The following is a 12,868-nucleotide window of genomic DNA, read 5'->3' as shown; positions in this document are numbered from 1 at the left end:
TAATGTCAGTGTAAATATGGCCAAAAATCAGCTCCTGCACACTGTCAGCACTGAGCAGACTGATTGATTAGCTTCATTCTGGTCCTGTGACATCATCAGTCACATCACTTTTCAAACATGAATAACTGGTAGACGACACACAACACCTTCATTTCTCTCGAGGCTTCAGTAGTTGATCTCTGCCTTTGTGCTGACTCAAGTCGTACAGCTTTTATCAGCTGTTGTTTGCTTAAACAAACATTATTCACATAAAATGTGTCTGATGTTACTCTACAGAACCTTTACATTACAAAAATGAGCTCTGTGTCTCTTGGGAACGTTTCTTATGCATTCATGAGAGAATTTATGGATTCATGCGCTGAAGGATTATTTTGTCCTGTCAAGTTTTTATCCTTGCTTCAAATTCCCACCTTGTTAGTTCTGACTGAGCACGGTTCTTCTTCTTTTTTCAGGAGCTGTAATCGAGTGTTGATTGATGAAACATAAAAGTGGAGTTGTCTTTCAACAGTTTTCCTCCTCTTTCTGCCATATATTGAAGGAGTGCTGGAAATGGCAGCTGCATTTGTTGGCAGCCTGACAATCACACTCACAGGCGTAATAAAACTCATTCTCTCTCTCTCTCTCTCTCTCTCTCTCTCTCTCTCTCTTCTTCTTCTTCTTTCTCTTCCACTATCACTCACAGCAAGCACACGCACACACACACATATTCTCATCCCTGTTGCTCAACAGCCATTGCTTGCGCATCAAAATAACACTTACCACAGCACTTTTTTTTCATGCAGTCTCAGATTACATATTCTTGTTTTATTAAAACACTCTGTTGCTTTATTCCTGGTCTATTTCTGGTGAAATAATGAGCTAAATCTGTTTCCCCTCTGCTGCTGCTGTCTGAGTCAGCCTTTCGTTATCGTTCAAGTCCTGCCAGCCAAATAACACATGCGCACCATAGACTGTATGTATGCGCTTTACAGTGTGTGAGCTCTGGTCACTGCTGGTCTGTGTGGCATCTTAGTGACGATACAGTGAGGTAGACTGTTCTGCATCTGGAGTTTCACCCCTCTGTGCTGGTGAGCGTCTGCCCTGCTGAAGTGTCCTTGAGCAACATGCAGAATTTATGTTAGCTGGACTGACACTCTGACCTTTGACCTCCCAGCAATCTTTCATCAGAGCCTCTTGCTTTCATTTGTGCCATTCTGAGGCTCCAGCAGATCAACAGAAAGCTCCTATAAGTTTAGCAACGCCACCAGTTTTACTTAAGGATAATACTGGCGTGACATCACATCATTTTATTGCTGCCATTAGAGCTAATGAAAAGTCCAAACACAACATTTTTGCACAACACATGTTGCATCCTGGACTGAGCAGCCTGAGCAGCTATGGGCCTGTTCTTTGTCATGCAGTGGACAAGAGCTTCGGCTGTACACTCTGTCTCCCTGCAAGTGTTTAACTTTCACCTGGCTGCAACTGAGTTCACACAGTGTGTTGCAGATGAATAAATGAAAGCCACTTTCGAAGCTAAAAAAAGACCTTCTATTAGACCTGAATCAACAATGAACTAAGAAACAAACACTGAAAGTTGTCTGGCTTTTAATTTCCTTTGCAGTTTTTTCCGTCCTCACTCACCCTGTGAAAACACTCACGCATGTGTGTGTGTGTGCGTGTGTGTGTGTGTGTGTGTGTGTGTGTGTGTGTGTGTGTGTGTGTGTGTGTGTGTGTGTGTGTGTGTCAAAACCAAACACATAGTTTCCCATTGACTCCATCCATGGCTTTAACAGCAGCCCATGCAGAGAATCACTTACCTCTGTGCACACACAGACAGACACACACACACACACACTGAGCTGTGTGTGAGCTGTGCCTCTCTGCTAACTGTGCACCCATATGTTGAGCAGGGGGACTGACATCAATAAAGAGTGGGAACAAACCGGATGAATGAAGTTGTCGAGGTTCATAAAAGTTAATCACAGACTCTTGTTGTTGACTGCTTTTGTGAATATTGGTCATTTTCCTCTCAAAGTCATCAGTGTGAAATAATTCCTGCATGGGCGCCACCATTAGAGCTCCACAAGGCGCTCTGCCCAGACCCAGTCACTCAGCAACTCTCGTGTTCACTGACCTTCATTTCATAGCTCAGGAATTTCCCATGTCTCCTCCTCTGGACCTGTTCCCCCTTTTCATTCATATAATTCAATGCCTGTCTCTTAACAGAAAGTAATAACTATCTTTCTGCTTCTTTCCATGGCTGGATTAATAACCCTTCACGGGGCTCTGAGGCTAAAATGAGCAGCTGGACTCCTCAAACTCCATGAGCACTCCCTGTGTGCAGTGTCCCTGTGCTGGAACTGAGGCCCTGCAGTGATATTGTCATCAACCTGCAACACTATATTAAAGGGTGAATGCAGTGTGCTGCATACTGTACAATCCCCTGTACAGTATGCTGTTCAGATAACGAAAAAATAGATCATGATCAACAACTGTTGATGTGTCCATCTCTCATTTATATACAAGCTCATGAAAGTGTGTAAGTAGCACATCCTGCTGAGTCTTTGTATGAACATAAGAGCGGTGGATCGATGAAGGTCCTGCCCAGTTATCAGAATCTTATCCAGTTGCTGATAAAATAGATTAAATTGTACTCAAGTGTAAGTTCCTCAAAAATGTGCTTATGAATAAATGTACTTTCCATCACTGGTTGTTTTAAGCTTTGGCTCTAAGATTTTCATTTTTACTGTAAATGTGTTTTGGCTCCAGATATTGGGCATCTGTGTCCTTGATTGCTAATGATTGGTATCTGCACATTGGTTAATGCCTAGAACATACCTTGGCTGTTCAGCATGATTAACTAACTGACTATATTTAGTTAATGCATTCAGTAAAGCTATAGTTATAACCTCAGCTGAATGAGTCGCCTTACTGTACTACACAGTCGTCAACCAATGCTGTATGTCAAATACTGATGGACAGTAATATGATTAGACACACAGTTAATTTAGGATCGTGTAGCATGTTAGCATAAAGACACTCACAAATTGGATTTTGACACAAGGACACTTATGCAGAGCAGGGCCTAAAGATAAGAAGGTAAGGTAATAAAGGTAAGAAGTAAGGTAATAAAGCAGGACCATCGTTGGGTGTTGGTTGTTTCATCATGCGTCTTCTCAGACAAATGTTCAGCTAATCATATTATTCCAAACACGTTGACACACAGTGAACCTGGGGTTGGCTGTAGCAGTTGCCAGGTATGCCTGTTTGGTAATCCAACCTTGCTTTTGTCCTTAAATTGACTCATAGATCTCCAGCTGCTTGGATTTCAGTTCCATGCATAACAAGCTTTTGGTGTAAATCGGCATTTTGTAATCCAGAAACTTATCTCTGTCAACAGCTTGTAGGATCCTTCTTTGTTATTATAGAGAGGGCTGACAGGACAGAATTTTCCGAATATTTCCCTCTTTAGGATGCAACCATCGTCTAGCAGTACTAGTTTAAGCCGACACTTTGGCTGTACCATCTGGTTTTAGGCTCCTAATTGCTTTTGACAGGAAAAATGAAGCTTTGCCGCGTCAGAGCTGGCTCTTCTCCACTGCTGGTCAGTTGTCGAGACTCTAGTAGCCATCCCTGTCTTCACTGGGTCTCACATTGAGCATCCCCGTCTGTGTCTGAACTGTACAACTTTCAGTGCTCCAGTAACTCTGGAGCTATCTTGTTGACTCATGTTGTATGATTGAGTGTTGACCTGACACAAAGCCAGGAGAGACTGTGGCTTTAACAGAGCTGGCTCCACTTAGTCCTGCGAGGGGGGAATTAGAGGGTCCTGTGGTGACTGTGGTCTGGCCTGGAGCCCAGCTGGTGGAGGAAAGTTTGGAAAAGGATGCCACCTGCAGGTTGAAATGTGTAATGGACACAGAAACTCTTCATTAAAGGTGGTATTTGTGTATATTTTTTTGCACTACATGGGTGGAGTTAACCACATCACGGCAATGCTGATAATATGACATAGATTTTCCGTGTACTGTTTGTACTGACATACTTTGCCTTGATTGCCTCACATTTCTGGTCTTCATTATGTTGTGCTCTGTGGTCAGATGCAAGAATATAATGCGTAATTAAGCCTTAGGAAGCCATGTTGTTTGCACTGTTTGACCCAGATCTTCAGTGTAAAGCATCCAGATTTCAACATTTACTCAGACATGTTTGAGGAGGCTCTGAATCCCCGAGGGTGCTCTAAACTGTGGAATGAGGGAATGAGGAAAAGGGTGAAAGAAACACAACAACATGAAAGCAATTAGTTTCCGTCTTTATGCATCAGAGTATTTTTTCAACCATTTTTAAGGAGTCCTTCTGGGGGTTATAATTGTGCTGATTTAGGAATAAATTCTGCCATAGTGTATTCTCATATCCTTCATTGCTGGAGACCAGAGGTTTTCAAGCTGTGAGGGATGTGTGGACGAGCTGATGGAGGGGTGGAGAGGGAGAGAGGTGAGGCAAAGATGCTGCGTGAGGTGAAACAGACAGGTGCATGCTTGAGTTCTAAAAGCAATGTTAGTTGTTGTTGTTGGTCTGCAGCTCCAGCTGCAGCAAAGGCTGTGACACAGAAATCACAATAAATCGTAATATAATTAAGGTACTCACCCAGATGGCTACAATTTGTGTCAAAATAAATCAGTCAAGTCTGAACACACACACACATGATGCACACATTTTTAGATTCAGTGTGACTTATGCTTCCCGAGGACATCATCATGTCCAAATTAACGTCTATAAATCCACTTAGAAGTCAAAGAAAAACAACCTCCCTTATGACTCCAAAACTAGGGTGAAAATCACCATGTTTTTAAGTTTTCTTCAGTATCAAAGCCATCCAGTAATAGCTGTCTGTGTATCCATGGGTACACTGCAAACAAGAGCTGCTAATAGCTAAATTGGTGTACTTTAATAGTACCAAAATATAAACAAGTCTACACTGAAAATTGGGCCTTGTGTCGCGTTGATTTTTTCTGCACTACATCCATCCATGTGCTTCTCCTTTTGTCCTAAAAAAAGGAAACGTGTCACAGCTTTTCGGTATGCTTAGTGAGGCTGCTATCAGATTGTGAAACACATTCCATATCTGTGTCATCACAGGATCCACAAATAGTTGTGGTTTAAAACGGAATACAGTACAGAGACACAGTCTTACACTGTTGTTAATACACATCCAGTCATTACCAGTCATTGACTAATTGGTGCTTAACACAGGATCCAAGCTGACGTCTTCATGCTGTTGTGCTGTTTGTTGTCCGGGCTGAAGACTTCAGTTGGAAACACTGAAAGCTGTTCTGTGTGCTTCTCTGCAGCACGCCGAATGTTTCCACTCACTGTGGATGTTGATGTGGGTCATTTTTTGACAATGCTTTCCCTCCGTGTTTCCTGCCTGTAGGAAATGATGTCCACGCACAGGAACTGTGACTAACCATTTCCCTGCCCTTTGTTCGAGACATGACCAGTGCAGCCCCTCCGTCCAGTCCTCTAGTCTCACTTTCTTCCTTCTAATTGATATTTGAGCAATGCTGTCGGTTTCGTTTACTGCTGTTCCCCCTCCTCTTCTGCTTCTTCTGATGTTCCCTCATCAGTCAAAGCCTCTCATTGTGTCTTCTTCCAGCTGATCGACACATTTGCGTTGGAGATTGGGGAGCTGAAGAAGGAGATGGTCCAAACCGCTCCAACAGTTGACAAGGAGCCCATGGACCTACAAGGGTGAGACAGTTTTTTCTTACCTTTTTCCTGTTGTCTTTATCAACCTGACTAATGTTGTTTTTTAATCTCTGGTAATACCTCACGTGTCATCTTGATGAGACAGGTCGTGTGTTGTCATCCGCTTGCTCTGCATTGTTTTGCATTCTTTTAAATGTGATTTCCTTCAGCAGTGTCTGTTCATGCTGCTATACATTGATACTCATTTTCACCAGCAGATGGCAAAAGCATTTCACTGTCTGTCTCTCTGCCAGGCTGGAGAGTGAAGTGAGTGGTGTGTACCTGCAGTCCCCCGGCTGTGGTGGGGTCGGGGAAGAAAGAGATTCTGGGTACGATTCCTTAAGGAGGAGGATGAGCGTGTTGGACAGGCTGACTCAAACCCACCCAGTGTGGCTGCTGCTGGCAGTCAGTGAAGAGGAGGCCAGCCACATATTGCTCAAACAGCCACCAGGGGTGAGCGATTCCATCCTGGAATACAATGCTAATGGGAATATTATCTTAGATATTATATTATATTTCATGGCTGCTGATTCTGTGATGCAGGTGTTCCTAGTGAGGAAGTCTGCTGCACTGCAGAGAAAGGTTCTGTCTGTGCGTCTCAAGGACGATCAGTCAGGAACTCCCATCAGCCACTTTCCGGTCAGAGAGAGCCAGTACAGTAAGTAACGTGTTCTCACTGCCTGTACCACGAGTTCTGGATGGGTGGATTATCTACAGCAGGATAAAATGGTTTAGATATTGTCAAATATTAACATTAGTAATATCAATATACAACCTCGGTAACAAAGAAGTTGGGATGTTTCATGGCGTCCCAACTTTTTTGAAATCAGGAATGTGTTATTTAAATTATAGATATATTTAGATATTGACAAATCACAGATAATAATTCCAAATGGACTTTTAGATGATCTAAAAGATTTGTCAGTCTTTGAAATTTGCTACACACTGTCCGAAGTGTTGAATACTTATGAATTGTTCAGTATGTAAACGTTTAGTTACTTTTTTTGAAAAGGAGACTTCCTGTTAAAGGAGAAGCAGTTGTAATAGCTCATGGACCAGAGGGCTCAAATTGTGGGCTTTCAGTTTCCTGCGGTCTTCTGATTATGTCTTGTTGAACCACAACCACCTTTGCAGCCACAGTGCGTCAGAGAACGAAGGTTATCATTTCCTGTCCGCCTCCACACGGACACACGTACGAGGATAAACCCATACACAAATGAGAAATGAGAGTTTGGTCCGAGGACATCAGCTTAGCCCTGTCGTGTGTCTGTAAGCATGTCACTGTGAGGCTCAAAATCACGTTGGGTTGTTTCAGATTCTTACTATCAGTTTGGTGCTGTGTGTTCCATTGAATTGCTGGTATACAGTGACTGAGTATTGGTCTGCACGTGACGTGGCTGCAGTGACACATTCCCTGTTCCCTTTGACTTCTCTTCAAGTAGGAAGGCTTTGCTGATGACGCTTTTGCCTTCAGTAAACTTTTATAGCCAGCTGTTACTTGCACAACATTTGGTCATGTGCTTGCTTGCAATCCCTCAAGAGAGACATGGAACAGGGAACACACTGTAGCTAGCTGTGTGTATGAGTGACTTTAGTTAATAAAACAGCTACATTTCATTGAAAATGTAAAGTAAATGTTTCATAATTTACTGCGATCTTATTAAACTGAAACAATAATTGTAATTTAATTTGTAACTGTGCTTATAATCTTACAGTAACTAGTCCTAAATTGAGGTGCTGGAATTTGTCACAGAGCTGTGATAGTGCCAAAGTGTGATGACATACCAGCTGCGGATTTTCCCTCCTGAAATGACAGCACACATGGGAGGGAGGGGAGGGCCTTGGGCCTGTTTTGGCCTTTAGATGTGGGTCAGCTGCTCTCTGGTTGGCCTCTCATACCGCACAGACTGCTGCATTAAGCTACCCTTGTGCATGAACGGTTTGCATTTATAAAACAGTAGTTTTATAAAAAATATTTTAATCCTCAGTCCTTTTTAAGTCACAGTGCTCATTAACATGCACATTCTTTCTTTAAAACTAGTCCTAAATATTACATTTGGAAGAGTAAGTGGTCATTGTATGCAGAAAAGCTGAAAGACGGGGTTGTAAACAGAGAGTCTGAAAGTCTCAGATTAGCCAGGTTCAGAGTTAGGCAGTGTTGGTACTGTACAGTAAAGAGCAATTGTAGGAAGACCTTGATGAAACAAGCAGCGTGTTGGCTGAAGAGAGGTTTGAACCATGGTCCTAGTGTCTGTACCAGATTTCATGACAATCCATTCAGTGGCATACTTCTGAATTGTTAAAAGGCTACATCACTGTGACTATCTGTTGTGCCAAACAATACAGATGTTGGCTGACATATTGGGTTGGATAATTGAAGACTCTGACCTGCTGGAGCCAGTTAAAAAGTCATGGTTAGGGTTTCTGGGATCCTTGTATGTTGTACCAGATTTCATTGCAGTCTATCCAATATTCATTGAGACCTGCTGATATGCAAAAAGAGGCACTTTGGATTAATCCTCCGAAGCCCATGAGTGTCTGTAAAAGATGTCGCAGCAGTCCATCTAGTATTTGCATTAATATTCTATTAGTATTTTTAGTCTTGACGAGAGTGATAGACCAGTCAGCCCACGCTGCCATCCCTAGAGCTACGCTGCTAACATGGCTAAAAACCAAAACAAAGGTGGTCAGGCCCACTGAGGCTCAGCTGTGATATGGTCCCAGCCCCAGCCTTTCCCAGATGCAACCTCCAGTGGTGGCAACCTGCTTCACTTTTAGCAGTGCCACAGCTACCCCCAGTAGCTGTCTCTAATGAAATGAAAATTATAAGTATATATTGTGAATACATATATTTCATATATTTATATGATCAGATGGCAGACAGGCAAAAGCAGACAACAGAAATATACATATACATATACACACACACACACACACACACACACACACACACACACGTACATATAGACAGATAGATAGATACACATATATAAACTACAGGGAAGGACAGAACAATGATGTGTGGAATGACCAGAGCAAAGGTTCCAAATTCAAATGAACTGTATGCAACTACATCTTGATTGTCATTCACTCTGTAAATATTTCATTTGTTTGCAGCCTTTTCTCTTGAGGGATCTGGGATCAGCTTTGCAGATCTGTTTCGCCTGGTTGCTTTCTACTGTATTAGCAGGTAAACAACTAACACTTATTTTTCTGTCTATCCATCCATCACATCCCCAGCCTCTCCGTGTTGTGCTCTGCGATGACAGGGTATTTCGAGGATGGAAACTCCATGGATGAAAATAATGTTTGTTGAGTAAGCAGTCAGCTCTCAGTGCCCAAGGCTCTCACTTCTTGTTTTAGCTTGTGCCAGCTCTGGAGACACAGACAGACGTAGGAGTTAAAACAACAGACACAGGAAATAGAGGGAAATTGTGCTGCAAGCAGTACAAGACTGGACAACTAGAGAGATGACTGCTCATCAAACAGGCCTCCTAGATTTTACAAATGCACATTTTTTTGAGCTGATGTTAACTTACTCTCTAAATCCCAACATGTATTTATTGCATATCTCTAAATGTGTATCTGCTTGGCTTTGTCATGAGGACAAAGGGTGTGTCAGCATGTTTATGATGATGCTGGTTCAAAGTATTTTCACTTCTCTGTATGCCTGTGTTCAGGCTTTGCTTTGCCAACCAAACATATGGCATCATCACTTTTGTTCAGGAATATCACTGTCAAATGAGGACAATGTGTATTATAACCCTGACCTTAAAGTACTGAATATTGAACAGTATTAATGAGGCCGTTTCGCTAAGTTGTAGTTGACACAAGTACGTTAAAGGTACACAGGTAACAGCAGTTAAAGTATCACACCTCTCCCAGGCAGTTTCATGTGATTACTGCAGGTCCTCCGTTGCTTCATGTTTTTCTTGTATTTATTTTCTGTCACATTTGTTGCCTTTTCATCTTTCTTTAGGGATGTGCTGCCTTTCACACTCAAACTCCCAGAAGCCATCGCATCTGCTAAGACTCAGAAAGAACTGGAGGAGGTGGCTCAGCTTGGAGCAGGTAGCCTCTTTTATTTCTTCACTGGTTTGAAAATCTGTATGAACACACAGCTCAAACGACCACGCTGCTGGTTTTGCAAGTTTAACTACAAATCGATTATACTGTTAAGTATTTGTCAGAACATTCTAGAGATTTTAGGTCTTTTTTTGTCATTAGTTTTCATTCATTTCACACTAGTAAAAACAACTAAAGACTTGGAATTTGTTTGACAAGGGTAATCATTGCTTTGAGTGCCTTCATTTGTCAAACTTTAAGGACTGGTTCATCATTTTTTGGAGAAGATCGTCAGATGAGAAGCTTGATACCGCTTATGACTGTGTTTTAAGTGAAAAGCTAGCGATTAGCCTAGCTTAGCATTAGGACTAGAGGCAGGGGGAAACAGTTAGCCTACTTTTGAATGCTTTAAACATGCTCCTTTAAAGCTCATTAATTAACATGTGTCTCATTTACTTAGTTTTTGGTTTTAGGCTGTTTGCAGCTCCATAGCAGAAACATTAACAGAGAAAAATAAGAGTGATATTAATATTCTCATTTTAACTCTCAGAAAGAAATGTAATAATATACTTGACAATATGTTGTCGTATTTCTAAAACATTACCAGCCTCTGCTGATAGAACTGCAAGCAGGGACTGTTTTGGGGAAATTTGATGGTGTGTTCAGAGAAAAACAAATTGGACAGTTGATGGTCAATCGGCACTTGTAATTAAAGGAAGCAATCTCTCTCATGAGGTCCATGTTTGCTTATTTGTTGTCTGGGTTTGATTCTGCCACAACATTCTGTAGTTCAAGAGTTTGATGTTTCTAACAGTGGACTCCAGCTTGCAAATGTCAGAGTGACATTCAACATGAGGGGAAAACCATCTCTGGTCAGAATCTTTGTAATGATGTCACTGCACAACAATGACAGAACTCTGACATTAAGCAAATATGACAGTGTGTGACAAAGCATACCAAATGTTCAACATAAGTTGGTTTCCATGCTGTACCTGCATGAACTGAAACAAATGGCTGCTCAGGAAGGATGTAATAATGTGGTGTAAGTACAGCTAAAAAGCTAAAACAGCAGTATTGTACTTGATAATACCACATTCTCTCCAAACCTAGTGGTGCTGGTGAGCACTACACCTGCTATAACATGCAAGCAGTCAAATAAGCAAGCAAATGGAGACAAAACAGCCAGTATCGAAGTGCACAGGTTAAAGTTATTTTTCTTCGTCAGTCCGTGCTGACCATTCAGGTCTTGTCTCGCAGAAGGTTTAGCCACTTCATCTCTGTCAAGTTATTCTAGGCTCAGCTGCTGTGAAACTGCAATGAGTCAGCTTCCCTACAGTAGAAGCCTGTGACATAGCTCAGTGCTCAGTGTGGGTGAGAAGGGAGTGGCGAGTGGAAAGCTACAGTAGGCCGTGTGCTGTTCAAACACACACATACCATCACACCACATTCAGATATGTATGAAGACACACAAGGCTTGCAAGTGTGAGTGCTAACGTGTCATGAGTACTTACAAGCGTGAACTGTTGCTCTTGTATTTGGCATGAATTCCTGTGAATGGAGGTGGGTGTAAGCCTGCACTGCAAGGCCTTTTCAATTGACGTTCTCAAATGTAATGTGAAGGAGAGAGTTTGATCATTCCTTTAAGTGTGAGCCAGCTTGAGTTTTTCTTAGCTAACTCGTACAGCCATTAAGGGAAACTCCCCTTCTCCTCTGGAAAGCTTCTATTTAAAGACAAATGGCAGACGGCGTTCTGTGTTGTGGAATCTGGGCACACGCATGTGAAACGTAAACACATGTTACAAACAGCTTCAGAGACATTTGAATATTGCAGTGACTTTGCAAATGATTTGCCTTCCCAGAGGCCATGGAGAGTGCTGCTATGCTAGAAAGGCCAGTTTAATCATTTTTATTGACATGTTCAACTGTTTTTTTCAGTAAATTTATTATTTGAGACTCAGCCTTTATCTGAACGAATCAGCTTTTATCTGAGAATTTATAGTGTGTTCTTTTTCTATCGAATATCACAGATAAATAGTAACGTGAATGAAAGGGAACAGCACTCATCCTCCCATCAGCGTATCCTTTTTTGAGGTTGGTTAGTAGTTAGCTGTTTGGAGTGGGCTGCAGTCTTGCTCTGCAGCTAGACTCCACAGTGTCAGGTGGTCATTGCTCACATGGACCAATAAGAACAACACCAAATCTCAGTCTCCAGACACTGAGATATTCTAAGACAGATGAAACTGCTCTACCAGCTGGACCCTTCGTCTTTATTGCCCCTGGAATGCAAGAGTTAATGTTTCCATTTTTAGCCGCAGGAACAGTCATCTGTGGGCTCATGTTGCAGTCACTGCATAAACATTTTGAAGTGGTGTGCTTTGTTGCCTGTTCTGTTCAGTTTGGTTAAATCATTGTGTTCTAACTCCATAATCCTACTTAGATCCTGGTGAATCTTTCCTTTCAAGTGGTTATTAAGCTGAGTGTGTTAGCAAGAGAACTGTCTTGCCAAACAGCTGAGAACAATGCAGTGATTCAGAGGAAAGGCACACAGGAACATCAGAGTGGGAGCACGTTCTCCACACTTGCTCTGTCAATATAGAGAATAGAAGAGAGGAAAATCATATAAATGCAGTCAGACAACTTTTAACAGGTCCTAAATCAGGGGGAGCTACAGGGAAATACTGCACTAAAAGTACGAGAGGCGCACAGAGCAGGAAGAGGGAGTGGAGGAACTGGAACTGTTTGCTGTGTGGCGTGTTTAGTGCCCTCCCACTCTGTGATTAGCATGGGCGACTCCCTCTTTCTGCCTCTTGTTGTGTCGGCAATGAGCAGTGATTCAGAGCAAAGAGACACAGGGTAGAGCTCAGCGCCCTTCTCCCACCAGCAAGGCTGAAAACACAAGAGAACAGAATGACATGCTAAGAGAAAACTTTGAGGAAACATCTGAACTGTTGGTGAGAAATAGCTGAGAATGCTGTCTTTGTTTTTTTTACGTCTTTAATTGATCTTTTAGTTTGAAGACTCTGATACCAGTTGGGGTCTGAGGATATTGCCTTTCTGGTAACCTTGAATTGTC

At 42.1% G+C, this 12,868-nt stretch overlaps 1 protein-coding gene across 2 annotated transcripts in view; it reads left to right on the top strand.

Annotated features, from left to right (window-relative positions):
- Nucleotides 1-12,868, top strand: part of LOC143319885 (ras and Rab interactor 2-like) — a 32,110-nt gene that overhangs the window by 9,637 nt on the left and 9,605 nt on the right. For both annotated transcript variants that reach the window (XM_076729136.1, XM_076729137.1), the window contains exons 3-7: nt 5,639-5,733; nt 5,985-6,183; nt 6,274-6,388; nt 8,848-8,920; nt 9,710-9,801. In XM_076729136.1, the coding sequence (XP_076585251.1) occupies nt 5,639-5,733; nt 5,985-6,183; nt 6,274-6,388; nt 8,848-8,920; nt 9,710-9,801 (574 nt within the window). The remainder of the gene's footprint in view (nt 1-5,638; nt 5,734-5,984; nt 6,184-6,273; nt 6,389-8,847; nt 8,921-9,709; nt 9,802-12,868) is intronic.

This window comes from Chaetodon auriga, chromosome 4, assembly GCF_051107435.1.
Source record: "Chaetodon auriga isolate fChaAug3 chromosome 4, fChaAug3.hap1, whole genome shotgun sequence".
Taxonomy (NCBI): Eukaryota; Metazoa; Chordata; class Actinopteri; order Chaetodontiformes; family Chaetodontidae; genus Chaetodon; species Chaetodon auriga.
This window is presented reverse-complemented; position numbering and strand designations above follow the sequence as displayed.